Consider the following 25,319-nt stretch of genomic DNA (forward strand, 5'->3'; position numbering starts at 1 on the left):
CAATTGTTAACTTGAAATCCTGAAGTGAAGTGTGTTGTGTCTTTCCAATTGCTGTGTGTAGTGCTTAAAGGAGTGAGGTGCCGAACGAAGGCGCTGCTGTCTCTGCGTGCTTAGTCACAAGAAGAGGTTGCACAGTAGTGCTAGCTGACATAGGCATGAACAATGTAACCATCCAATGACCAAGTACATGTATCTCCATCATGGAGACTCAATGTGTTACCTTGCTCATCGATATCCGGAGCTTGAAGCTACACACGACAAGGATCGCGCATGTCATAAAGGATCAAAACTTTTAGCATGTTATAACAATTGGATGAAGGCTCACAGCGAGTAGCTGCTCGGGTATTCCTTCGAAATGGTGTGCAGTCGATAGAGCACCTCGGCAGCTGTGGGGCGGTTCTCAGGCTCAATCTGCAAGCACTGCTGCGCCAGCTGCGTCATCTCGACAAGACCGACGCCGGAGAAGCTCACCTGCAGCCTGCCCATAAGCACGAGCTGCAGCACGGCCGTGTCGGGCAGTGGTCGGCCCGTTTCACTGTTCTCCTTGGCGTGCGAATATGGCAGCTCATGCGTGTCCAGCTCCGAGAGCACGACTCCGAACGAAAACACGTCGGCCTTTTCGCCGTACCGCTCGCCCATGACCACCTCGGGCGCCATCCAGAAACTCGTGCCGACCCCCGCTGTCATGGTCTTATCTGACCGTTCTCGCGACGCTCCAAAGTCCGTGATCTTGGCATCGAGAGTCTCCGTTAGCAAAATGTTGCGCGATTTCAGGTCGCGGTGCAGCACGACAGGATCCAACGAGTGCAAGTAGGTCAGCGCGTGTGCCGTTTGCAGCGCCATCTTGACCTTGACGGGGTCAAAGCCCCGCGGGTGGCCGCTCTCGTAGTACGTCACCAGCAGTGAGCGCAGGTCACCGCCCTCCACGAACTCGGACAGTGCATAGAGCTCACTGAGGGACTCCCAGGCCACCCCGATGAACTGTACAATCTGCGGGTGCTCCATCGTGGCCATGAGCTTGATTTCGGCCAAGAAGGCCTCGATGTGGTTCATGTCCTTCCTGGTGGACGGCAACAGCGTCTTGACAGCGACGTTCTGATCTCGGTATCGGCCGCGATAGACCTCTCCGAAGCCACCGCGACTGAGCAGCTCGCCGAGTTCGATGCGGTCGACGGGGATCCGAGCGGCGACGATCACCGGGTCGTCCCAGAGACTGGAGGAGTGTCTGCCGCCGCTGCCGTGTGACTGGCCCGTGGACGAGTAGAAGCCTCCTCCTGCGTACGTGGAGTTGCCCGTGTCGTTGCGCTGTGGGCGGGCCGTGGATCCCGTGTAGGTCGAGCCAGTGTTGTGCTGCTCGTAGGGCACGTCAATGCCGTGCGAGTCGTCGCCGGCCTTGGGGGTGTGGACGGTCGCAGCAGCCACCGCCGCCTGCAGCTCCCGTTGGCGCTTGGCCTTTCGGCGCTTGCGCAGGCAGCAGCAGCAGCAGATGAGCAGCAGTAGCACCACGACGCAGCCGCCCACGATGGCGATCAGAGTGCCGGTGCTGAGACTCACCGAGTACGAGACTTGGTCTTGCCCCACGACCAGCAGCGGCAGCAAGCAGGACACCACCACGGCAGCAAGCATGGCGACTAGCAACCTGCGTGGACAACGGGGAGAGCTGGAATGCCAGGCGACTGTGCCGTCGCAGAAGAAGGGATAGACTGCACAGCGAATCACACGGCATGCGTCCTAACAGATGGGCACCAGAGACGTGCATGGTGGCGAAATCCACCGTCGGCCAGTTCAGCCGTGTTTGATTGCCGTGGGTAAATGTCCTGGATAGAGGATGAAGGCGATGGAGACTTGGCAACTTGGGCACCAATTGACCAAGTCACTTCAACGTGCTCTCGACTGGATGGATGACTCAAAAAGCTGCCATTGCATCGTTAGTGCACTGCCAGTTCCTAGGCGGCATCTGCACTAGCAGAACACACCGTGTTCGGGTCCATGCCAGCTCTGAAGCCTGTTTGCTCTTGCATGGAAATGAGGAAGACCAGGTCATAGTAATACTAACCGTCTTGATCATTAGCGCACACGCATGCTGTCTTTTCACCATTGCTATCCGTCCACAACGCTGCTCTCTGTCTGAAAGAAATCCGGCCGCTTACTGTCCCTGGCGCTGGCGCGGCGCGCACTTAATAATGTCGTCTACTCTGAGGATCATCTCGGCGGCCTCGGCGGCCGAGAACAGCACCTGCCTCTTGCTCTTCAGCGCCTCGCGAATACCCAACGACTCCATGTCGCCCACGCAACCCGTGCGCATGTCCAGGCCGGCCGTCGTCTCGCCGCGGTGGTGAGCCGCCCGCAGCTGAGTCACCAGCTCCGAGCTGTCGAAGCCACCGTTGTCCGCAATGATGCTGGGTAGCTGACGCAGCGCGCGTGCGAACGCCTCCATGGCCAGCGCCTTCTTGCCGGGCACGGACGGGGCCTTGTTGTCGATGGCCTGAGCCATCAGCACTTCCGTGCAACCGCCGCCCATAACCGTCTGCGAGTGCTTCACCGTCTGCGTCAGCACAGCCAGCGCGTCGTGCAGCGAGCGCTCAGCCTCGTCCAGCAGGTGCGTGCTGGCGCCACGCAGGACCACCGAGCAGGCCGTGCCGGTCTTGACGCCCGAAAACCTCAGCAGACGGTCCTCGCCGATCATGATCTCCTCAATGAGCTTGCACTCGCCCAGCTGGATCGCGTCCGGGTTATCGAACGTCGACGCGATCTCGCCGCCCGTCACAGCGGCCAAGTGCTCGATGCCGTCGAAGTCGGCGTGCTCGATCGCCATGATGCCCTTGTCGGAGAAAATCTGTTCGGGGTAGTTGTAGATGAGCTGTCTGTTCACGAAGCAGTTGATGCCAAAGTTGGCGATCTTCTCGACCTTGGCCTTCATCTTGGCCTTCTCGGCGTCCTCAATGGCCGAGACCTTGTCCATCGAGTCCACCTTGACGCGGGCGCCATAGATCTTGATCTTGTCCGTGTCCATGCCCGTGTTAGCCACGAGGATCTTGGCGTTCTCCACGCGCTTGGGCTGGCCCACGCCGATCTTCTTGTCCAGGATGAAGCCCTCGTCCAGGTACGAGTCGCGCAGCGAGCCGCCCGACTTCTTGATGATCTGGATGTAGTCCAGGTTGTTGGAGCCGCGCAGACGCAGCACAGCATCCACCGCGAGCGTGGCGAAGTGGTCCTTCTCGTGCGTCAACAGCTTGGAGCTGAGCGTCGTGCGAGCGATGTTCAGCAGGTCGTCGCGGAACTTGTCGGCGTCCTGCGAGTTGTCCTTGGCCGAGCCCACGAGCGCGTCGTTGGCCGTGGTGAGCGCGATGCGCCAGCCGTCGATGATGGTCTGCGGATGGATGCGCTGGTCGATGAGCTTCTCGGCCTCGCGCAGCAGCTCCCCGCAGAGCACAGCGACGCTCGTCGTGCCGTCGCCCACCTCCTCGTCCTGCGTCTTGGCGATGTCCACGAGCACTTTGGCGGCCGCGTTGTCCACGTAGACGCTGCGCAAGATCGTGGCGCCGTCGTTCGTGACCGAGATGCTCTTGTCGGGCCCGCCCATGGATTGCAGGATCTTGTCCATGCCCTTGGGGCCCAGCGTCGTCTTGACCATGTCCGCGATGGCGATGGCGCCCACGAACGACGACATGCGGGCGTTCTCGCCCTTCTCCACCTGCGACTCCGGGTCCAACACGGCCTGCTGCATCTTGCTGGGGGATACGAGTTCCTTGCGAAGAGGTCGACGGTTTGTATGGAGCTGCTCGTTTTGGATATGCCCCCTCCACACATGGATGAAAGACGGAAATAGTCGCAAAGACAGGAATATAGTAGAACATGGGGCCTTGCGTATAGAATACATCCATGGTAACGACTATTTAGTACTTGCGTGAGGGTCTCTGAGCAAACCGCTATGCAGGTGGTGCTGGAAAACAACGAGCTATTGAGCTTATACCTTGGTTGAATTCGTGGTGAACATCTCAAGAATCGTGCTCTATTGTGGTTGGTCTAACCTGAAGCATGTGGAGAAAGCCGGCAAACGCAGCGTCGACGTCGTGGTGCTCACAGCACAGAGCTTCTACCGCTGCAGGAGTGATCGGTGCGGCTCCTTCAATCACTGCGTTTTGCAGAGTCTCTGTTTGTGCTGGGGTGAAAGAGGTCGCGAAATAATACTCGACCATGTTCTGGACTTGAACATTGTTCATGTATCCGAGCATCAGCTTCTTGTTTACCCGTCCGGGACGAATGAGGGCGGGATCAAGCTTTTCCGGATGATTGGTAGTCATGATGACGATGCGACCGGGGCAGTCGATGACTCCGTCCAGGACATTGAGCAACCCGGACAGATTGAGCTTGTCGGACGCCGAGGACGAGCCGTACCGCTTACGCTGTCGTCGAGAGGCTTCCGGTTTATTCTCCCGAGCCACCACCACTGAGGCAGCACAATCGATATCTTCCATGACGAACACAACGTCTTCGAAGCTCATGTTGACGGGTAGATCGACACCTTCCACGGTAAATCGAAGATCGAACAGGGCGTTCATCAGCTCCTGGTTGGTCTTGACCTTACCCAACGAGACGGTCACGATATGGCGTTTGGTGTGCTGAGCCACCGCCTTAATGAGGCTGGTCTTTCCGGTGCCAGGAGGTCCGTGCAATAGCAAACCCAGTTTGTACGGGAACCCTTTGATGGCAAACTTGCCTGATCGAGCCATGAAGCTGTCGAGGAGCTGAAGCAACTGCGGTTTTTCGTCGAAGAAGAGGTTCTTAAATGATTTCTCTCCGCTCAGAGCGTATCGCTTGTACACCACCGCGGGTGTTGATTTGTGTCCTCCCGCTTCAATCTCTCCATCCCCCGATGGTTTAGCTTCCTCCACAGCCTGCACGTACATGTACCGCTTTTTATCATTAGCCAACTTCAGGAGCTCCAGCAGCTGGTACTTGGCGAAGGCATCGCTAATGAACTTGTCGATCCGCTTCGACGCTCCACGCTCATTGGACTTGAAGGCGTAGACCACGGTGACCTCTTTAGTTTTACGCACAGGAGTGTCTTGACTGCTTTCTTCGTCCTCTGGATTTTGAAGATACTGCTGGAAGTAGACGCCCTTCTCCACTTCGACCCACTCTTGGAACTTCGGCAGCGACGCGATTCGGAGGCGATTGAGTTCTTCGTACATATTGGCTCCGTCGTCTTCATCACACCAATAGTCGGATGTTCTCTTGGACACCATGTTGAGCTGCTCCTGGGTCGAATCGTCAAGCTCGTGCTCCACCATCTCGTATCGTACGCCTTTGCCGCGCAACTGGAGCACGTCAGCCAAGTGGGCAGCAATGGCCTTCTGCAGTATGTGACCGTGGCGGTTCTCGTGCTCGTCCAGAACGCAGTACTGGCCGTAGCGAGTGAGAGCCTTTATCTGTCGTAGTACGAGGTCGCTGGTCTTGCCACCGACCAAGGCACCTTTCAGTTTGCAACCGAGGGTCTCGAGGTGCGTCGGGTATAACGCCAACTGCACGCAAACGGGCACTATGGCGAGCACGAGGGCGTTGAAGAATAAGCCTGAAGTCGAAGAGTAACGCTCGTCTGAGAAGCTGGCTGAGGTGTTTACACCAAACTCGAAGAGTGGCTTAGCGAGAGCTTGGATCAAGGACGGGAAAGCGTCGGAGGGCTCCATGGCGATGAAGTTGCTGGCTGCTGGCTATTTGACTTCTGATGCCGAAGTGGAGTGTGAGTGCCACAGCTCCTTGCCTCGTTGTGTGAGTCAATGCTTGCAATGAGCTTCACTCATGAGTTGTAAATCATCTGGAAGTGAACCCGTCCAAGGCAAATCAGACTGTTGCTGCGAAGTACATTGTCTTGACTTTAGTATGCTCCAAGTTGAAGTGGCACTAGTGAGTGATGGTCTCAGCAATGAAGACCAATGCAACCGCAGTTTCCAAAGTGCCAAGAACAACTCAAGCACCTCCAGTCATCCGACCACTATGTCGACGTCCACGGCCCTCGAATTTGGCATAATCAACACGCTGCGCACGGGCAACGCCGTGTACGACCTCATGGTCTGTATGGTGGTGCCAGCCGTCGTGCAGCGAATAACCAACTCTGGCCAAGACGCTATCGGGATCCTCGAGAAGGTGCTCCAGTTCCTTTGGTGTCTGCTTTTCCCACGGAAGTACGTGACGCATCTCGTGGAGACCAAAGAGGTATCGGGAAACAGCAGATCGTACCGCCTCGACAACGACTCTAAGGGCAACGAGTTGTTGCAGAAGGCCATCCTGCTTTATCTGACCGAGCACTTGGATCTGCACGACAAGTCGGGAAGATATGACCTGCTGGAGCGACCTGACGCCAAGAAACTGCTTGAGGAGAACGAGTTCGAGCACGTTGATCTGGAGAAGCGCAAGCGGATAAAGTCATTGCTGGCGCAACCAGCAGCCCCCGAAGTCGCCAAGCTTGGTGTAAGCGTGCTGCCTCCACTGGATCGATGGGTGACTGTCGAGGAAGGTGTAGAGTTCATGAACGAGGCCAAGAAAGGAGACGACGAAAACAATACTACGATTCAAGAAACCAAGACCCTTTTCCATCTCCGGTCAAATCTACCCGACGGCCCCGAACGGATTGACGCTTTTGTGAAGACTGCGTTTGCGTATTACCGTGGCATCGAAAGCAGAAAATTCAAGGACGACACCTCGCGTTACATGTACGTGCGTTCCTCTGACCGTCCGGCTGCCACGGACACGGACGATGAAAGTAAGCTCAGTGCGCCGTACCACAAACGGTATGCGCTAGGCGACGACAAAACCTTTGATAATGTCTTCTTCGAAGAGAAGGAGTCGCTGCTGCAGCTGCTGAACCACTTCGAGAACAAAAGGGGCAAATTTGCTGTAGAGGGGTTCCCAAACAAGGTCGGGCTGTTGCTGTATGGACCACCTGGAACGGGCAAGACGAGCGTGGTCAAGGCCGTGGCTGAAAAGACTGGACGCCACATCGTGAACATCTCGTTGGGTAAGATCAAAACCAACCAGGAGCTTATGGACGCGATGTTTGACCTGCGCTATGCTGTGGATGGACTCGATTTACCTGTTCGCATGCGCTTCAAGGACGTCGTTTTTGTGATGGAGGACATTGACTGTGCGTCTTCGATCGTCGCCAGCCGCGAGGATGATTCTTTGACTCTGGAGAATGAGAAATCGCCAAGAGAAGAAGAAGAAGAAGCTAACACGTTGGATGGATCCCTTGTCGACGGGGGTAACACGGGAAACGATGGCAAGGGGTCCGAAGGTTTACCGAGCTCCGGTCCAAGCTATCGCCGCAGCAAAGAGGCAGCAAGGTTTTTCAGTTCTGGCATGATGAACATGACCGACGATGAGGACGATGACGACTTCCTATCGGTCTTGTTGCAGTCGCAAATGGATTTTGAGGGCTTCGGCCCGAAAATGAAAGGGGGGTTTGTGCTGTCCTCCAACTCGACCGATAAACTTAACCTCGCCGGCATCCTGAACATTCTGGATGGAGTCATTGACTGCCCGGGGCGGATTGTGATAATGACGACCAACCATCCAGAGATGCTAGACCCAGCACTGGTTCGCCCTGGCCGAATCAGCAAGAAACTCCATCTTGGCTACATGTCCACGGTGCAGACAGAGAAAATGGTGTCGTACTACTTCTCAACGACACTCACTGATGAGCAGCGAAGTCGCCTGAAAACACTGGGGGATTCCAGTCGAGTCTTCACGCCTGCGGACATCGAAGAGCTCTGCGCGGAACATGATAGCGTGGACGGTGCTCTGGATCAGCTAATGATAAATGTAACGTAGAGGTCTACAAATTATTTTAAAGCTTTCATCGCGACTTCACTTGATTAGCTTCACTTGGTCTTGAAATAGTTGGTGCGGACAGCACGCACAAGTTTCCCAACTCTGACTGCGGTGGGCTTGGAATGCATTTGTCCACCGATGTTCTCTCCAGACAACATGCTTCGAGCCGAGAAAGCCGTACTCCTCCCGCTGATGCTTCTCGCCAACTTTGCAGTGTTCCAGTACCTGGTGCTGCTTTTCCACAAACGATGGCGCGAGCCGTACGTGCTGCTGCTGCTGTTCACGGCAACACTGGGCTGGGTTAGTCTCGTACCGTTTGCGCCGGTCGATAGCGAGCGCTTGCAATCCATGAACAATGTATCGGAGGGGAGTCTTGCGCTGCTGCTGCTCGTGCAAACGGCTCTTGTTGGGACTCCAAAGTCATTGAGTGGGGCTGCACAGGTGGCCAAACGAATCTGCATTCCGGAGGATAACGCTACATCTTCACAGGAACGAACCAAGACAGTGCCAGCAAATGAGGCGCTTGTTAGGTTCGCGGCGAGATGTGGACAGATTATAGCAAACTTGCTGATCCTTATCGAAGTCGCGCTGTTGATACTGGATGTGGGGCTCGTTTTCTATCAATTGCCACGCGATCACGAACACCGCGTCGAGTTGGTCAACAACACAAGAGAAAATGTCACCCTCGCCTTCACGTTATTGTACCGATTCGGACTGTTGGTCATGGGCCAGGAGCACGGATGGCGCCGCGTTTTACGTGACGACTGGTTTGAGCTTCTGTTCCACATCATATTTGCCACTCACGAGTACCCTTTCATGCTAGCGGAGGGTGTGACTGAGACGTCCTGGGAGTACGTGCAAGGGTTATATATGCGCCTCACTGTCCTGCCCTGCATTTGGATGACAATTGGCGGACATCAGTGCCATCTTCAAATTCCAGCTCTTCATTCTCCCCGCCGTCTTAGCCGACTCAACGCACCTGCAAACACAAAATTTGCGAAGACATGCGCGTCGGACGGAGGCGCGATCAAGGACTAGGCAGAATATTTACCCGATGCACTGCGAAAAGAATTGTGTTCATCGCCAGGAGGGTTGCTGTCTATCGATTAAGTAACCACAGCGCTACAGGGAAACCGAGTTCCAGTTCATCGTTTCCTTGAACACAACAGAAACTTCGATAGCAAAGATCTAAGATACACCATTCTAACTTAGAGAAAGCAAAACGAACCTCAGTCAAGCACCACAATATTTGTTCCTTGCTAATGATCCATTGAGGAATACACATCCGAGCGCACTACCCACTCGCAGCTCGAGAGCGAAGCGCATCGACAAGAATCGCGTCTAACATTTTCCGTCCAGCGTCAAGTTGGTGCACACGAGCAGCGGCGCCTTCAAGCAACCCCGGCAAGAAGGTTTGCTTTACATCCTTTGCTAGCGGGTCGAAGAAGTGACCACTCTCCACGAGAGTGTCGAATACTTGGGCATGCAAGCTGGCCAGATATTGTTTAGCAGACGCCCGGGCCGCCACCTTCTCCTCCAGTTCGGCTTGAGCTGCAAGACGTGCTGTCTCTTCGTCCAGACGGCGCTGCTTCTCTGCAAAGCGGCGTTTTGCCTCTGCTTCAAGACGCTGCACCTCTGCCAATTCGGCGTTGCGGGCCTGCTCGAATAGCTCCTGGCGCTGGCGGATTTCGCGCAGCTCGATCTCCTCCAGCAACTCCAGCAGCCCAAGCTCCAGAGTTTTACCTACCAGCACCTCCAGTATCGGCTCGACCTCTAGGTCGAAGTCGAACAGGTCGCCGCCCTCAATCTGCGTGGATACGTCTACGCCCGACGGGGTGGGCACGAAAGTTATGGGCGGGTGTAGGTCTAGAAGAGCGTCGGTTTGTGTGTCTACATCCACCTCTGGGTTCCTGTCCGTGAGCTCCTCCAGATAATTGTCGGTCTGCACGTCCATGTGGAACCTTCCTCCGACTGGCGGAGGCGTAACCGGCCGCTGCTGTTGCTGTTGTTGTTGTTGATGCTGCTGGTAGCGGGCCGCTCGCGTGGCACCTTTGTTGAGCTTGCCGCCTCCTCTTCCCGGGCTTTCAGGCGTCTCCTGGTGCGCAAGACGTGGACAATTCCAATGAGCGAAGACTCTGCAGCAACCGATCGACACGACGCACCTCTCGCATGACGTAGGCGCTGCCTCGATGCACGCGCTTGTCGAACATGATGTTCTGCGAGCGCTCTGCGTTGCCATTAGCGCTGCCATTGCTGGACGGGGGAGAACAGACACGGAGTGAGACCACAGTACAGCAAGCAGGACCATCTGCCAAGGGGGACGCACGTGGACGCTTTGCTGCGCTTGGTGGCGACGGAGCGCGGCGCGGCCGCGAACTCGTAGCCGCTGGACTGCATTGGCGGTGCGCGGGGAAGTGTCAAAAGCGCCTGCAGGTAGCAACCGGCGCTTCAATGCTCGTCCTCGAAGGTTTCGAGTCGTTTGGCGGCCAGCCGGTCAAAAACGCGACATTTACGGTACTGCCGATGACCGCGATGGTCGCAATCTTGGAGATGGGCGTTTGCGACCAGAAAAGACGGCGAGGCACATGGCTTCACTTCATTGCTGGCCGCGAGCCCTTGGGGCTCCTCCTTGCAGAGGCTTCCTGCGGGCAGTGCAGCCTATACGCTGTGCTGCCATAGAGGGCCAAGCAAGCTGCTGGAGCTGCTCCCTTTGTGGCAAGGCAAAGCGTGCCAAGCTACTGTGCGACAGCTCGGGGCTTAGTTCAAAGGATGTGTTGATTGCGTCCAGCGGCGCTGCTTGCAGTGACTCGGGATTGATCCGCGGCAACGCACACGGGCAGGGCGCGCCGCGATCCAAGCCGGGGCGAGTCTCACGCTTGCACACGGCGTGTTGCAGGCGTCTGCCAGGATGGACCACCCACCAGTTCCAAACGTCCGTTGTCGCCGCGCTACATAGCAGTACATGTAGGACGCCACGCATACCGACCAAGGCGATCGCGACGGACATCGCCTTTGCAGCAGCAGCGCCATCCGTTTGGCGGAGCCATGAGGCCAGCCTCGCACCGACGCCTCCCCCGTCGCTGCAGCACTTTGATCGGCGCACCGATCTTTGCATGGCGCCTGAAGTAACGCGAAGCCCCGCCTGATATCAACCTTTACATCTGCCTGGGCGCCGAACGCCGCTGGTCTGGACTTGATATTCTTGCAAGCTGCAAGTCCAGCGACGGCGTTCTAAGCATTGGAGTGTCGACACGCTCGCAGCGCGACCAACGCCCCGGAAGCGCTGGCGGCCACATGCCACAGCGCTGATGTGATCAGACGGCGTCTGTCTTCCGACCAGCACTGAGCTGAGGTCGTGCATAAACGGCCAGCTAGCCCAAATTGTCAGCGGAGGCTACTGAAAGAGCTCGCAGTTTACATGTACCAGTACGTCACACACCAAGTTTTAGCGGCGTGGGAATGCTAGCAATACTACCAGCGAAACAGGACACTCTTGGTCTGCGTATCACTCGCAGCTGAGCCGATGACCCACGGAGACTTCGTGAACAATAATTCTACTATAATAGTAATGAGCATCGCGTCAATGAGGCAGCACGGCAATCGGCTGATCGCTGCTATAACTTCGCGCCAGACCCAGAAGCACTCTTCTGTTGCTGGCCACGCGGGTCGGCGCGATAATGACTAGCAACGGCAAAAAAAAGAAAGTAGCAAACTTTGCCAGTAGTTTTACCGAGTACTGTCACCACGTGCGCTGAAGTATCGATATGAAGTGACACGCGCGCTTCTCCCACACCTTAGCCACAGCTTGTTTTCCTCGAGCGCGCCGCTTCCAGTTCGCAGCTCGACCTTCCGCCCCCCGCAGCTGCCCTCGTCGTACGTCCGTTCGCCTGCCTCAGTCAGTCGTCGCACGCCCGCTCTAACCAACGCTCCGTCGTCGTCCCATAGTTCCCCCCCGAATGGCTTCGCCACAGCAGTTTGAGTGCGTCCCTGACGGAGACTCCGTCGCAGTATCTGCGCCCTCCTCGTCCTCCTCCGCCCCCGCGCTGTCCAGCGGCCGCCCACCGCTGCAGGACGCGTCGGCGCTCGAGATCGCGTACAGTACCATCTCCCCCAAGGTGGAGCAGCCGCAGTTCCCCATGCACATCAAGCTCAACCTCATCGACCAGAACCCGCTGGCCAACGGCGACGCCACGTCCTGCGAGAGCCCGTACCCCATGACCCCCATGACTCCGGGCGGCTACTCGTCCAGCGGCGGAGACCTCAGCAAGAAACAGCGCCACAACCTGCGCGAGCAGCGGCGCATCCTGCGCATCAGCAACCAGTTCGACATTCTGCGCCACAAGCTCGAGGGGGCCGGCTACTCGTCCTCCAAGAAGGACAAGTACAGCGTCCTGCAGGCCACGCTCGAGTACATCAGCAACCTCGAACGCAACCAGATCGGCGGTGTGCAGATGGCGCACCACATGCACAATCAGTCGAACGGCGTCCCGCGCCATCTCCCGTCTCCGTGCAGCGACTCGGGCGGCCGGTTGTCCATCACGGCGCCGTCGCCCAGCCACGTGGACGGCAAGGGCCAAGTCTTCATGATCGACAGCATGCCGTCCCCCGTACCAGCGCTATCCATACCAGGGATGCAGCCTCAGACCTCGTATCCGCTGGATATGGACAACATGTACGGCGGTGCTACCAACGGCGCCTCAAGCACCAGTGTAGGAGAGATCGAGGGCTCGTCCGCCTCCTATAGCGACGTATTCGCCAACAGTAGTATGCCCAGTGTTCTAGCGAAGCTGGACGGCACCATCGTCGAGGCCAACGCGCTCTTCCTGGAGCTATGCTGCAAGAACATCGACGAGCTTCGTCTACACAGCCTCTACACAATGTGCACCGCCATGGACACGCCCAAGATGTACACCCTCGTTAGCAAGATCACTTCATGCGAGATGGCATCTGCACAGAGCAAGATGATGTGGCATTTTTCGAGCACAGGCGACCGAAAGGTACGCAATCAGCGCTGACACCTTACGTTGCAAGGATTAACTTGTGCTTTGATTGCTTTGTTGTAGGTGTTTGTGTCAGTATCCATGATCCACGACAGCATGCATCGGCCCGCCAATCTGCACTGCAGTCTCCTGCCACTGTCATAAGTCCACACGATCAACTATAGCGGAGCGAGTTCCTCTCGGGAGCTTCTTCATCACCTACTCGCTCAAGCTGCTCGGTCTGCAGATTCCACGGTGTGCACGGGCGTTTAACAAGCGGCGGTGGGGTTGAGTGGATGTGATCATTTTGTACAGGCAGCTCATCCGTCTTAGCATCGACGGGTGAGGTGGGTTAGTGAGGCGGATCTGCTCCGCCTTTGCATGTTTAGGCATTATCTTTTGCATGGGCTGTACCATACGACGTCTCCTCGCATCGATTGCGGCGATGAGAAAGCGGCATAAAAGCATACATGGACGCTATTTATCATCAGCTCGGTCTTCCCCCTGCCTGTGCTTCTCCCCCGTGCCGAACCACGCGCGCGCCTTCTGACTGCAGCCCTCGCAGGCGTACCAAGGCTGCGCTTCTTGCCTGACCGTCAAGGCTCCGTCCGATGCTGTGGCCTCTCCGGCCTTTGGCGACTCAAGCAGGTGTGCGGTCGCTCGCCAGACTCCAGCAGCAGCGAATGTGCCCGCACAGGCGAGCAGCCAGCGGCGCTGTCCGAGGTCGCGGCGCGGCAGTTTGGAGCGCTGGCAGAAAGATACAAACGCCCAATTATTAGCCGCTCAGCTCGGGTCAAAGGCGGAGGCGGGGACGCACCTCGCTCAGGAAATAGGTACCCACGCCCAGCAGCGTGAAGGACCCGGTGAGGCGGCAACTACAACAGTAGCAAATGCAGGTGAGATAGCAGCTGTGAAGCGCAATAGATGTGGCCTGCGTACCCGAGGCAGTCCTCCATCTCGGGCGCCTCGGTGGTCGCGTGAGCTCTTGCTGCCATCGAGTCGAATGTAAAAATACACGTAATAGTGACATGGCTACATGGAGCACTTTACAGCCTGAAGTTTACAGCCTGACGTTCCTTCAATAGCGTCTGTATTTTTAGTGATGAAAGTTGACTTGGCGCGCCTTTATCGTTTCATTGCTCCTCCAGCGGACGAGAGCCTACGCTGTTGTTGGTCCTGGAATTGCAGCCACGCGCGATGTGGACGTCCGTCACGCAGGAGCAGATCGACCAGCTCGCACTCCAAGCCTTTCTGCCCGTGGTCCTGCTGCTCAACTACACGCTACTGCTGTACCTCACGATGTTCTACTGGAAACGGCGTGGGGAGCGTCGAGTGATGTTGCTGCTCTCTGCCGGAGCACTTGGCACTGTCGCGATCATACCTTTCGCTAGACCGGATCCAGTCTTCGTGGAATCAGTAAACGACATCTCGGAAGCTTGCTGCGTCTTGACGTTCTTGCTGCAGATCACCATCATCGGCTATGACCTCAACAAGAAGTTCAAAATGCGCTCCGTCATGTATCTCACGTATGTGGCGGAAGTGCTGATTCTGGCCGATCTGGCGTCTATCCTGCTCTCCTGCACCGTGACATTCGCATCCGGCATTGTCTCGGAGAACACGGGCCAATCTATCTCGAACGCTGCAGAGAACACCAATCTCGCGTTCATCTTCATTTTCCGTTTCTACTACATCGGGATTTCGCGAGGATGGAAGAGTATCGTGAATACGCGGAAGTTTGAAGTGTGTTGCTACGTGCTCTTCGCTACGCACGAAATGCCTTTCGACGTGTTGTCCACCACCAGCGGACTCAACTGGGAGTTTGCACAAGCCATTTGGCATCGAGCAACTCTGACGGCATGTCTTTTCATTACAGCCCGTACCAAGATTAAGCGACTTTCAGGAGCAGTCTCCATGACTAACTCGACTGCTAACGCCAGCTCCGCTTCAAGTGGCCGAGAGCGAGGGAACGTTGATAGTCTCTCGAAAGGTTCGAGGAGTTTGGGCTTGCGACGCTTATTCGACGGGAAGGCATCACCTCGCTTGGATGTCCTCATGCGCAGGTCAGGGAAATCAGGGGGACGGCGCAGTTCGGGGCCTCAAATATGCGCAGTAGCACCGGTGAAGCAATTCAATGATCCGCAATCACTTCATGAATAGCTGTTCGATAAATACACACTACCGACAAGAGAAAGCAGGCTGACTCCCACCGAGTTCCCCACGAAGTACAGGGAAGCAACGATTAAAATACTAACAGTGGACGCCTGCCAAATATCGAGTAGTCGACCGCTTTAAATACAGCAGCGAGTAAAATCTCCGGAGGCACAGGTTTCGTCTCGATAAGCGGCCCTACCCCTAGATGTATGCCGTGTAGCCATATTAAACGTTTGTCTTGGTGTTTGTATAGTGAATACCGACCATCACTCCTATATATTCGTCCTTCATTCTACCCAACATATATCTTCCGCCAGAGAATCTGGGCCCGGAGGCGCAAAGCCGACCAAGACCGCAACAATGAAGGGTATGTTCACGGATACATACAGGCAGTGCTTGTCTGTCACTAATCTGATCATTACGTGCAGACTCTGCGGTGCATCTGCGGCACTGTGACGGGGCACACAGCACCTTGCACAGAGGTAGTGCTAGAGAGCGTAAGCTCTCGGTGAACAACAAGTTCACGGTTCCCGGTCTAAGGAAACCGACTACGACTTAGACGGTAGGTCTAAAGACTGAATATATTTTATAGGTGAGTCAAGCTTGATCCTTACAAACTCTAAGTCAACTATAGTAAAAGCTAAACAAGTGCCCAATGGTTGGCTCACCGCCAACCGGTACCACGTACCATGGGCACAAAAGAGAGACATCCCATCACCCTTTATGTAACATGGGTACACGTCGGTGTACCCCGTTACATCCTCCCCCGCTTATCTGAGAATCACACCTTATTCTCCAATCAGAAGGGAGGGAATTGGAACTCCCAAATTGGGAATTCTCGGGCGCAGCCACAGCACGGCTGGCGCGCCCTTTCGACAGTCACGCAGTGACTTGTGTCCGTGGCAGACACTGCGAGGTGCTTCCTTGCACAAAGGACGATGTCGGCCGCGAAGCCGACGTCCTTAGCAACTCGCGTTGCAGCGCTAGCAAGCGCACAGTGCTTCGGCACGGGATGCTACTGCATCCAAACTTGCGGTGGTTGTCCTTGACCACCTGCAGTTCACTTGGGAGGAACCGTGGGCCCTCCCTGACACTTCGTGTGTCTTGTGTCTCCCGTGTGGGTCGACACCATCCCGGGCATCACATAGCCCAAGAGTGGAGGGAGCTCGCAGCTCACCCCCTGCCATGATAGCGGACCCGCATGGGCCACGCTAGTCACGGCTGAGTGCGTGAAGCATTGGCACCGTACACGCGCTCAGGTCATTCATTGACCAAAGCACTAAGCATCGTGCTTCGTCGTAGTGATACGACGGCTGCCATTAGCAGCCTGCTCATCACTAAGAGCATTTCGGGTAGAGAAGCAAGCTCCACCCCGCGTCTAGGTCGTCGTACCATAGACACTTCGGTGTCGGACATCGACACCGAGGTACCCATCGGTACTTGAAGCATGGTGGAGAGTCACATGCACTCTCTACCACCTTCACTCTGGTGCCGGCGATTGCTTCGTGCATCGCCAAGACCAGGGCACGGTCGGAGTGTGTGCAAGCCTGCACGACACTCGGTCTTTTTCATGACCACGACGGTGTACGGGCCTGTGAGCCCATACGTCAGTGGTTCGCCGTGTACTACGGCTACTACTAGAACATTGAGATGTTCCGAGTGCGTGCAAGCATGCACGGCACTCATCACCACATGTGACCGCGTCGGCGTACGGGGTTGTGCTCCCGTACGCCAGAGGTACGCCGCGTGCTCAATATACCACGGCTGCCTCAAGTGCCGCAAGCGTGCAGCACTGATGCTGTACAGATGTTGGCTCATGCCAACAACAGCTTTCGTGAGGAAGCTAGTCTCCCTAGAGACTTGGGAGGAGAGGTATTTCCGAACCCCTCCCCCTCTTACGATCGATCCCCCACCGGGATGACCGGGTCGACCGCGGCTGGAATTCTTCCAGCCCGGGAACAGTTTGAGTCTGTGCGACTTGACGTGGGAACGATGTTACCCACGTCGGGTGAAGCCACCATGGGCTCACCTCTTCCGGTGACTGGTGTGTGGAACTATGTCACCCACACAGGAAGCGCAACCCGCGTCTTCCTCTTCAGTTAAGGTCTGGGCGACCGGGCGCGATATACATTGCGCCAGGCACGACGTCAACCATGTGACTCGTGCCGTGAAGTGAAACACTGGGTTCTTCATAACCCAAGCGCAGCTTGCGCTTCGACATACAAGGTTCAGCAATGGTGACACCTCGGCCTGTGGTGGCAGCTGATAACCGGCTGCACCATCGAGTCGACCGTGTCTGAGGAGCATAGCTCATTGCGACTCCGGTCTGGTACGTGCCCAGACCCGACTTTCGGCGGCGACGGTGTCGTCGGCGGTCATCAGGACGTGGAACTAAGTTACCCACGCCTTGGTGGCGGTGCCAAGAGTCTTATCGACTCCGTGTGGAACTTGGTTACCCACACAGGAGGGGGTCAACGTTAGGGAGCTTGGCATGCGCTGCTCCGCTCTGGGATAACCTCGTTGGGGGCTAGCTGGGGACTAGTTGACGTGCGGTTTGTCGACATAGTGGTGGACGACCTCGGGGGTTAATCTGTGAGCGTGTACGTTCGGTTTAGTGACAGCTTAGAGATTCAAAATACAAAAGCCGTCGTTTCTTGACACGTCATTTAAGTGCTAAAAACAGTCGCCCAACTTTAATGGCGATCGTGCTCCGCTTATTCACGACTTGCAGGACGCATTGGTACCGTCGGAAAAGGTTAAGCTTGAACCGTTCCGGGCTGGAAGGCTATTGGTCAATCAACGTGGCTAGCCGAGAAGGTGGCATAGTAGGAAAGACAAGTAGAGCAGGTTAAGAAAGTTAATCAACTCACTCCGGCATTTGCCTTCCAAGTAACCCATCCAAACTAATAGTCGGATCCTCCATACTGACGCTCGCGTCGGGAGGAGCTGATCCACGCCATTTACGTAGGATTACACCCTGTGCGTTGCGGGTCACTAACTTTTTGTGCTGTGTCACGATTTGATGTTCTAATTACTTTTTGCTCCTGTTCTAGTGTCATATCTACGCAGGCTCTCGTGGGTATGCGTGCTCGGCCGTGTGTCGTTGAGATGTTCAACTCGTTTCAGATTCAAAGCGGCCGCTTTCAATCTGTGACATTATGTTTTTCTAGAGGGCCTCTGTCAGGATTTAATTTATTATGGATTTAACAAGGTAACCTCCGAGATTGGATGGCGGGAACAAATTCGAAGCGGAATGAAAAATTCGTTTTGAGAACTACTTGTACTAAGCATGTGGAATCGACAAATTGAGAGCAAAAATATGCCAAAACCTGTGGAAAAATATGCCACATGGAATATGTTTCCACAGGTTTGATATATTTTCGCTCCAGTCGGCCTCAAGCGACATTCAAGCGACCTAACGCGAATGTTGACAGCCGACATTCAAGCGACCGTTGCTTGATTGTGCCTCACCTGTAACTATGCATCTGGTTCGACGGGCTCAACAGTTGCCGACGGTATTAGCGGTCGCGCGGGCGTTTGACCAGTCTCCGTTAGATGAGTGCCCCCCCCCCCCCCTCCATACAGCATGGTCCACACCTGGAAGAGCGAGAGTGCAAGCCACTTGATCTGTGCAAGCTGCGTCATGGATTGCTTCAGTTTGAAGTGGTGCGGTATCCGCATGGCCAAATGGTATCAACGTCGCCTTGCAGCGATTCAGGTTCAGGCCAAAGCTGCGGATCGTTATCGCCTATTAAAAGTGGTGTGCATTGGCCCATCTGGGCGCCCGTAACGCGTTGCCACCTGCACTAGACTCTGCTGCTGGACTGCCGTCCACACGACCCGCGCATTAGCTACGAACGCTCGCTCATGTTGAGAAAACAGCCCCCGCCGATCCCAACATGGCAGTGCTCCCCTGCTCACTGAGCAGCTCAGCGGTGGTGTCGCTCGGTTGCTTCCTCGCGTTACTGTATTTCAGTCGATCTCTGCAGAGTCTTCCTCGCCTTGCATTACCGGTACAGCAGCGGGACGCCAGATGGCGCGCCAGCATTCTAGAGAGGAAAGCGCGCCTAACTTACATTTTGAAAGCCGGCACGAGCAAAGCCTTCGTGCGCTCGAGAGCGTGTTAAACTCGGATGACCAAAAAGGGCCGCGGTTCAAGTCCAGAGTCAGCATGCGATGCTCAAGCTGGTGCATGACGGGCTGGAGACCGAGAAAGCTCGCGGCAGGCGATCGTCGGAGTCATGTCGCGGCGAACGCTGCTCGAAAACGGCTTCGGTTCTTTCGTGGCGACCCGTCACTAAAATGTAGAGCTCTCAAAAAGTAGAATCCTGAAGCAGTGAGGATGAAAAAAAAAAGAACCTGGACCTTGGACCTTGCTTGTCGGGTGAGCTGTAGTACATGCATCTACAGCTCGCCGCCAGCCATTGAAACCATTCCCTTCAAGGCAGGATCCAGAAGGATGTCTTGCGTTGGGCCTTGCTCCACAGTGTGGAGAGTCCACACAGCGCGACAACAGCCGGCGCTTCCGTTTCGAGTGCTGGTGTCTGGCGTGCGAGGCGTCCAGCGCAGCGACGGGTCTTGCAAGTCGCCATCCTTGTCGCGTGGCCAGCCAATACACAAGGGTTAAAACGTGAAGACGACTGGTCCATGTCGTTGCTTTGATCATTTCGGAACTTGCTGTCAATTGCCACAAGCTGTCTTTCGAGCTCAAGCCCGTCACCACCCCTCTCACTGCAAGATGCTGCCGCCTTCCTCCCCCACGAACTGCGCCGTCGCCCTGAGCGACGTTCGCTCCAACGTCGTGGCCACGCGCAAGGTCGCGGGCCACACCGACTACGCCATCCGCGTGCAGACCGACCGTTACGGCGGCGAGGACCTCGTGTACCGCCGCTTCTCAGCCTTCCTGCAGCTGCAGCAGCTTGCGCGCCGCCACTTCCAGGACCACACCGTGTGCTGCGGCGGCGACAAGAGCTGCCTTCTCGCCTCCTGCCTCGAGCGCGTGTTCGTGGACACGGAGTTCCCTGTCATGCAGGGCCGCTTCCTCGGCAAGAACTCCAAGGGCGTCGTGCGCGAACGCGTGCTGTTCCTCAACGCATTCCTGCTGGAGCTCGAGGAGGCACTGTGCAAGTGCCCGCCCGTGGTCATGGCTCGCTGCGAGAAGCAGGGCTGCAAGATCACCAAGCTGCTCAAGAGCTTCTACGGCTGCCTCGGCGTGCCGGCCAACGACTCCATGTAAACCGGTACCCAAGCTCAGCTTTGCATTCCTCCTTCTCAACGGAGCGACTCCCAGACACTTTATTTGTTTTCGCCCATGCGAGCCCAAGCGATGGCTCACGACGCGACATTCGCCCAGGCGGGACTCGATCAGTTTTCAACCTGCGCAGCGACACTTCCGATCGAAGGAAGTGCTACGACAAACGCTGCGCAGCATTCGGACAGACTGACGGCAACCCGTTGCATCACTACTTATTAGGTCGACAAACTCGAGAAGCGAGTGTAGATTATCACCCTCCCACCACCACCACACATGCTCAAACATGTAGATATTTAACAACTAAAACAGAATCGATGCCATCCACCACGACACCGTGTAAGTTGTCAATTCATTTTTTGTGCGTCTGCATTTACCCGACGTCAACCGTCGCTGGAGTATCTGTCAGAGCCGAAGAGGTGCTAAAAGTGTAGCGATGGAGTTGGTGACGAAGGTTCGCGACGCAGAGCACTGGGCACAGATGCTCGAGATCAGCGACAAGAAGCTAGTCGGTACGGTGTTTGCGATTGCTTGGAGAGAGAGCGTGCGTGTGCCTGATGATGGCGGTGCAGTTGTCGATGTGCATAAGGACTGGTGCGGTCCCTGCAAGATCGTGGAGCCGACGTACAAGCGCTTGAGTACAGACATCGACCACGCGGAGCGCCGACTCACGTTCGCAACGGTAGGAACCGAGCGTTCATTTGCTCGTGATTCATTCGCACTAACTTTCTGCTGCGAAGTTGAATGTCAACCTTCACGTCGACGGTGTGGAGGACACGGGGAGCTGCAAGCCTCGATTCCTGTTTTTCAAGGTTTGGAAGTGCTTGCATGCGGCATTTCTTTTGCGAGTAACGGGTGACGCGAACATGCTGTTGCAGGACCGCAAGAACATTGCAGATGTGGACGGTGCAAACGCGCCACAACTGGAGCAGTTGGTCAAACAACATGTGCCACCGCTCGGTAATGACGACGAAGAGACCTAGGTACTCTCCACTGGGACGCGACAGACAGCAGAAGTATGGCAAAACAAGCCATAATCTGAAGGTGTTCCTTATCGGTATTCATGATGTTCCATTCAATGAAAAAGCGGTCCGTCGTCTCTGGTCAAAAGGTTGTTGCTTGTGTCAGCTATTGCATCTCCAGCTGCACCAAGAGACACCAAAGGCAAGCTATGACGAAGATGCCACACTGAGAGTTAGATGAAGGCTCGTTAGCGATTCTCAGACTGCAGACTGCAGTGGCATCGATATTCTTGTCGCCGTCTGCAAAACCTAAGTCGTGGAGTCGTTCGAAGACAGCGGGAAGACGAATCCTGCCTCTTCCAGTCGCCCAACTCGGCAGCGCTTGCATGTGTCCCTGCTCCAATGTTAGTTCATCGATGTTTTATTGCCTGACTGCAGGCTAGCCGAAGCAAGAGAACCTGTACGAGAAGTTCTGAGCCTCGGGAATGTACGAAGTCAGTGCTGCAACAAACACAACTATCCCATTCTAGAGACGGTACGTGGTTGCCTGAGCACACAGCGATGCAAGTGAGTGTACAACCAAATATGGAGGTGCAAAATCGCGAACAGAGCACCACTTACCGCAATTGGTGCACTTCCAGTCCCCCTGCACAGCAAAGCTCATACTCGTTACAACACTTCCCCCAAAATTGAGACTTCGTGAACTATGCAAGGCACAATGACCGGTTACCGGCCACCAGTCCATATGTGGAGCTATCTTCTTGGGCGCCAGCGACGCCTTCAACTGCATTCCAATATGTCGTCAGGCTAGATTCAGCAAAATGGTTAGTCTACTTACCATTTGAAGGAGCTCGGTGCTAGCCGTCGTTTGACGAGGATAAAACGTTGGCGTGTTGGCTGACAGACCGAAACTCTGGCTGTAGTCCAGAACATTGGAGTAGGTCTCCTCCCCCGTGTAAGCTTTGATCGGAGATTCCTTCTCCTCAAGCGGGGTGAAATCGCTGAATAAATACAACAAGAGTCACAGCCGTTAGCTCCCCATTTGCAAATAACCAAGAAACCATTGAGCCACCACTGGGGAAATCCGGAGAGCGGGATAATCGGCAGCCCGTAGTATTTCTTGAATGTTCGCATCGGTGGTTCCTCCACTTTTACGGCTTTATCAGCCTGTGCAGCTAGGCGCGCAGTGAACCCTGGCAGGTTTCGTTTGCTCGCTTCGGCATAAGAGAGCTTCTTAGAGGGTTCAGCGGTTTCTTGTCTTGTGGCAGCCAGCTCCATAGCCAACGCTGAGAGCTCTTCCGGGTTAATGCTCCAGATAGTGCGTCCAAATTGCGTGGAGCTCTTCTTGGGGCTGAGCTCCCTTGGTTTAGGGGGCGGGGGGTTCGTCAGCGACAGCGTCGGCGGCTCGAAATCATCTGCGCCCCGCAACAAGCCAGTAGCTTGCTTCTTCGTATCGATGCTTTCCCTGCTTCCCTCTGGTCTCCCCTCCTTTGCCTTCAGCTGTGGCCTTTGCGTCCAATGGGGCGGAAAGTACTGGTAATGATGGTGAATGTGTCGCTGAGCGGGCTCCATCGACTGGCGCGACTCGCTGGCGTCCGACGGAGGGAGCGGCGGCAACGGCGGGAACGTGGGCAGCGGCGGAAACGTGGGCAGCGGCGGAAGGAAGGCAGAAGCCGGTGTTGGCGCCATGGGGTTCTGCACGTTCTCCTTGTTGGACGCCATGGGCGGTCGTGATCTGCTACAAGTTGAAGTGTGACCATCACTCGCCGTGCGCGTGATGGTGTGGCTCACATCGATTTCAATTATTATGGGCCGGTCTGCAATAATTGCTCCAACCACTCGCGCCACACACTCCCTGATGCGTCCACTGCGCCAGGTCGGCGCGCGGCTGCTGCGGCCCCCCCGAACGTCGCCCCGCCGCGCCGCGCCGCTCTTCATCACTGCCGAAAGCTCCTGTATCCACGTAACTACGAAAATCCCCCCGTCAGTGCGTTTCCTGCACGCAGAGCAAGCTGAAGTAGAGTCCCCTCCTGCTCCTGCTGCCAAGTCTGCGGCGTTTGAGACGCCTCCGAGCACAGAGTCACAGGAGAAACTGGTGCATCTCGTTAATGACTCTGACTCAACGTACCATGCGGCGCTTAAGGCCTTCAACGACCTGCGGGCGCGCGGCCTGAAGCTCGAGGAGCCGATGTATCTGTCGCTGCTGTACAAGGCGTCGCGCGAGGGCCGCTACGAGCGCGTGTGGGGCGGTTACGAGGCGTTCCTGGAGGACGAGAAGCAGGGGCAGGTGAAGATACATCCCCGAGCGCCCACCACGTGGCCCAGACTCACGCAGACCAAGATGCAGATGCACCGCTTCGTGCTCTGGGCCATGCTGGACACACAGCGCGAGAAGCAGATGAGCCTGTACTACCAGAGCGAAGTTGCGGGCAAGTATAATCTATTGGGCCTCCACGAGGCGGATCCGTTCAACTTCTTGCTGCGAATGGAGTGCACGACGAAAGTCATGGGCGAGCAGGACCAGGGGCTGCGACAACGAGTGGAGACGCTGCTCAACGTCTTGGACCGTCTCGAATTACGCACGAGTTACTCGTCTACACACACGCTCTTCCGACTTATTTTTCATCGCCCGGAAATCTTCGTGGAGGCGTCGACGAACGGAGAGATCGTTGAAGAGGGTACGGACGTTGATGCAGCCACAACCCCCACAGCGGAAGAGGTGGGGCAATTGATTATTGGATATATGGAGCGATTCCCATATGCACTTGCGCTGGACCCGAAGCGGATTTCCGTTGCAGTGAGTGCTGCCGCTGCAGCAGATCAACACGAAGCTGCTAAGCAGCTCATTCAACACGGAGCGACACACCACGTGCCGATGGATGCAGGATCATTCGCGCATACTGTGGAAAGTGCGCCTGACGAGGCCAGTCGCTTGAAGATCGCAGATTTGTACATGCACGCCAAGGAGCATGAGCTCATTTACACAACGCAGGACACAAAGAGCAGCATCATCAATTATCTGCTGCTTCACGCCGTACTGGATGGCAATTTCAAACACATGATGGAACTCCTGCACGAGATGCAGCTATATAACAATCGGGCAAGCAACCGGACGGTCCGTGAACTTTTCAAAAGTATCGCGCAGTATCGAGCACAAATTCGGCACCCGCAGTTGGCGGCCATGCACAACGTGGGAGGTGGCACAAATGATTCCGTCAGGAAACTGGCCGAATGCCCAACGATTATGGAGCTCTTTGAAAGGTTTCCGAACGTCATTTCACCCACGGTGTATTCGTTCTCCCAAGGAATTCTCCAGAGTCTGTATGCTGGAGACCTGGCCGTAGCGCTTGATCTCATGCGTGCAGCTCTGTGGGCGAAGGATGTTACGCTCCGTCCAGAAATATACTCCCAGCTGCTCTACCCCTTGCTAGCAGGCGGGCAGCGCGGCGGAGACGAATTCAGCGATGCCAGTGTGTTTGACCGCCTGGAGGTGGAGCGCTGCTTTGATCGACAACATCCGAAGAGCCGCGTTCTCTTGAACTCGCTTGTCGTGAACATTTGCCAGTCCAATGACGACTTGTCTACGATGCTGGTGTGTCTGGACCGCTGGCAGGGACAGAGACACCCACCGATGAGTCGGCGATTAGTGAAGCGCGTGTTCGAGGTGATCTCAAAGCAGATCCAGCGGCTTCAGAAGGGAAGTGACAAAGATACTCGTGGAACTGCGTTCATTGTGGACGGGATGCAGTTGTCATATTTGGCGTTCATGTTGCGTTATCGTCGCATCATCGTGTGCGACGCGTGGACGCTTGAGCGCGCTATCGTTCGAGCTCGTACTTGTGGATTGCACGCCGACGTGGCGGCGTTGCTGGCAGAAGCCGACGCTGGTGACCTTGTACTGAACAGCGCAGCGTACATTGTGTCGCTCAGCGTGCTAGAAGAGGAAGGCGAACCTTCCGCCGTGGTGGCTTGTGTAGAGAAGATGAAAGCCAACGGTGCGTGGGAATATGCTGTGAGCAAGGACCCGGAGGTGCAGCAGATTTTGAATCGAGCCTCCACCAAGCTGGAAGAGGAAACTCAGGAGCTGGAGACAGATCCTACCGAATAGATCAGGCGGCAGACGTTCGTCAGAGGACAGCAAAGCAC

General features: G+C 55.9%; 13 protein-coding genes across 13 annotated transcripts; 7 read left to right on the forward strand and 6 right to left on the reverse strand.

Annotated features, from left to right (window-relative positions):
* Positions 1 to 321: 321 nt before the first annotated feature.
* KRP23_9753 (uncharacterized protein) lies at positions 322 to 1,626 on the reverse strand (the record flags this gene model as incomplete). Its single annotated transcript, XM_067895348.1, has 2 exons — positions 322 to 478; positions 1,283 to 1,626. 2 exons carry the CDS (start codon positions 1,624 to 1,626, stop codon positions 322 to 324), a joined length of 501 nt encoding a protein of 166 aa, XP_067741574.1.
* Positions 1,627 to 2,146: 520 nt separating this feature from the next.
* On the reverse strand, positions 2,147 to 3,727 carry KRP23_9754 (T-complex protein 1 subunit beta; the record flags this gene model as incomplete). The annotated part of the gene is made up of 1 exon (XM_067895349.1): positions 2,147 to 3,727. One exon carries the CDS (start codon positions 3,725 to 3,727, stop codon positions 2,147 to 2,149), a length of 1,581 nt encoding a protein of 526 aa, XP_067741575.1.
* A 271-nt stretch (positions 3,728 to 3,998) lies between these two features.
* On the reverse strand, positions 3,999 to 5,690 carry KRP23_9755 (AAA-ATPase; the record flags this gene model as incomplete). The annotated part of the gene is made up of 1 exon (XM_067895351.1): positions 3,999 to 5,690. One exon carries the CDS (start codon positions 5,688 to 5,690, stop codon positions 3,999 to 4,001), a length of 1,692 nt encoding a protein of 563 aa, XP_067741576.1.
* Positions 5,691 to 5,997: 307 nt separating this feature from the next.
* Positions 5,998 to 7,830, forward strand: KRP23_9756 (putative AAA family ATPase L572; the record flags this gene model as incomplete). Its single annotated transcript, XM_067895352.1, has 1 exon — positions 5,998 to 7,830. One exon carries the CDS (start codon positions 5,998 to 6,000, stop codon positions 7,828 to 7,830), a length of 1,833 nt encoding a protein of 610 aa, XP_067741577.1.
* A 138-nt stretch (positions 7,831 to 7,968) lies between these two features.
* KRP23_9757 (uncharacterized protein) lies at positions 7,969 to 8,868 on the forward strand (the record flags this gene model as incomplete). Its single annotated transcript, XM_067895353.1, has 1 exon — positions 7,969 to 8,868. The coding sequence occupies one exon, from the start codon at positions 7,969 to 7,971 to the stop codon at positions 8,866 to 8,868; it is 900 nt and encodes a 299-aa protein (XP_067741578.1).
* A 256-nt stretch (positions 8,869 to 9,124) lies between these two features.
* KRP23_9758 (Flagellar radial spoke protein 3) lies at positions 9,125 to 10,227 on the reverse strand (the record flags this gene model as incomplete). Its single annotated transcript, XM_067895354.1, has 3 exons — positions 9,125 to 9,925; positions 9,993 to 10,083; positions 10,157 to 10,227. 3 exons carry the CDS (start codon positions 10,225 to 10,227, stop codon positions 9,125 to 9,127), a joined length of 963 nt encoding a protein of 320 aa, XP_067741579.1.
* A 1,559-nt stretch (positions 10,228 to 11,786) lies between these two features.
* KRP23_9759 (uncharacterized protein) lies at positions 11,787 to 12,974 on the forward strand (the record flags this gene model as incomplete). The annotated part of the gene is made up of 2 exons (XM_067895355.1): positions 11,787 to 12,827; positions 12,894 to 12,974. The coding sequence occupies 2 exons, from the start codon at positions 11,787 to 11,789 to the stop codon at positions 12,972 to 12,974; spliced, it is 1,122 nt and encodes a 373-aa protein (XP_067741580.1).
* A 312-nt stretch (positions 12,975 to 13,286) lies between these two features.
* On the reverse strand, positions 13,287 to 13,804 carry KRP23_9760 (uncharacterized protein; the record flags this gene model as incomplete). Its single annotated transcript, XM_067895356.1, has 3 exons — positions 13,287 to 13,556; positions 13,627 to 13,684; positions 13,749 to 13,804. The coding sequence occupies 3 exons, from the start codon at positions 13,802 to 13,804 to the stop codon at positions 13,287 to 13,289; spliced, it is 384 nt and encodes a 127-aa protein (XP_067741581.1).
* A 202-nt stretch (positions 13,805 to 14,006) lies between these two features.
* On the forward strand, positions 14,007 to 14,922 carry KRP23_9761 (uncharacterized protein; the record flags this gene model as incomplete). Its single annotated transcript, XM_067895357.1, has 2 exons — positions 14,007 to 14,796; positions 14,870 to 14,922. The coding sequence occupies 2 exons, from the start codon at positions 14,007 to 14,009 to the stop codon at positions 14,920 to 14,922; spliced, it is 843 nt and encodes a 280-aa protein (XP_067741582.1).
* A 4,776-nt stretch (positions 14,923 to 19,698) lies between these two features.
* On the forward strand, positions 19,699 to 20,196 carry KRP23_9762 (uncharacterized protein; the record flags this gene model as incomplete). Its single annotated transcript, XM_067895358.1, has 1 exon — positions 19,699 to 20,196. The coding sequence occupies one exon, from the start codon at positions 19,699 to 19,701 to the stop codon at positions 20,194 to 20,196; it is 498 nt and encodes a 165-aa protein (XP_067741583.1).
* Positions 20,197 to 20,647: 451 nt separating this feature from the next.
* Positions 20,648 to 21,194, forward strand: KRP23_9763 (Dynein 14 kDa light chain, flagellar outer arm; the record flags this gene model as incomplete). The annotated part of the gene is made up of 4 exons (XM_067895359.1): positions 20,648 to 20,723; positions 20,784 to 20,893; positions 20,952 to 21,023; positions 21,090 to 21,194. 4 exons carry the CDS (start codon positions 20,648 to 20,650, stop codon positions 21,192 to 21,194), a joined length of 363 nt encoding a protein of 120 aa, XP_067741584.1.
* Positions 21,195 to 21,790: 596 nt separating this feature from the next.
* Positions 21,791 to 22,895, reverse strand: KRP23_9764 (uncharacterized protein; the record flags this gene model as incomplete). The annotated part of the gene is made up of 4 exons (XM_067895360.1): positions 21,791 to 21,819; positions 21,891 to 21,957; positions 22,012 to 22,174; positions 22,246 to 22,895. The coding sequence occupies 4 exons, from the start codon at positions 22,893 to 22,895 to the stop codon at positions 21,791 to 21,793; spliced, it is 909 nt and encodes a 302-aa protein (XP_067741585.1).
* A 136-nt stretch (positions 22,896 to 23,031) lies between these two features.
* KRP23_9765 (uncharacterized protein) lies at positions 23,032 to 25,281 on the forward strand (the record flags this gene model as incomplete). Its single annotated transcript, XM_067895362.1, has 1 exon — positions 23,032 to 25,281. One exon carries the CDS (start codon positions 23,032 to 23,034, stop codon positions 25,279 to 25,281), a length of 2,250 nt encoding a protein of 749 aa, XP_067741586.1.
* Between the last annotated feature and the right edge of the window lie 38 nt (positions 25,282 to 25,319).

This window comes from Phytophthora ramorum (assembly GCF_020800215.1).
Source record: "Phytophthora ramorum isolate Pr-102 chromosome Unknown Phyram_PR-102_s0009, whole genome shotgun sequence".
NCBI lineage: Eukaryota > Oomycota > Peronosporomycetes > Peronosporales > Peronosporaceae > Phytophthora > Phytophthora ramorum.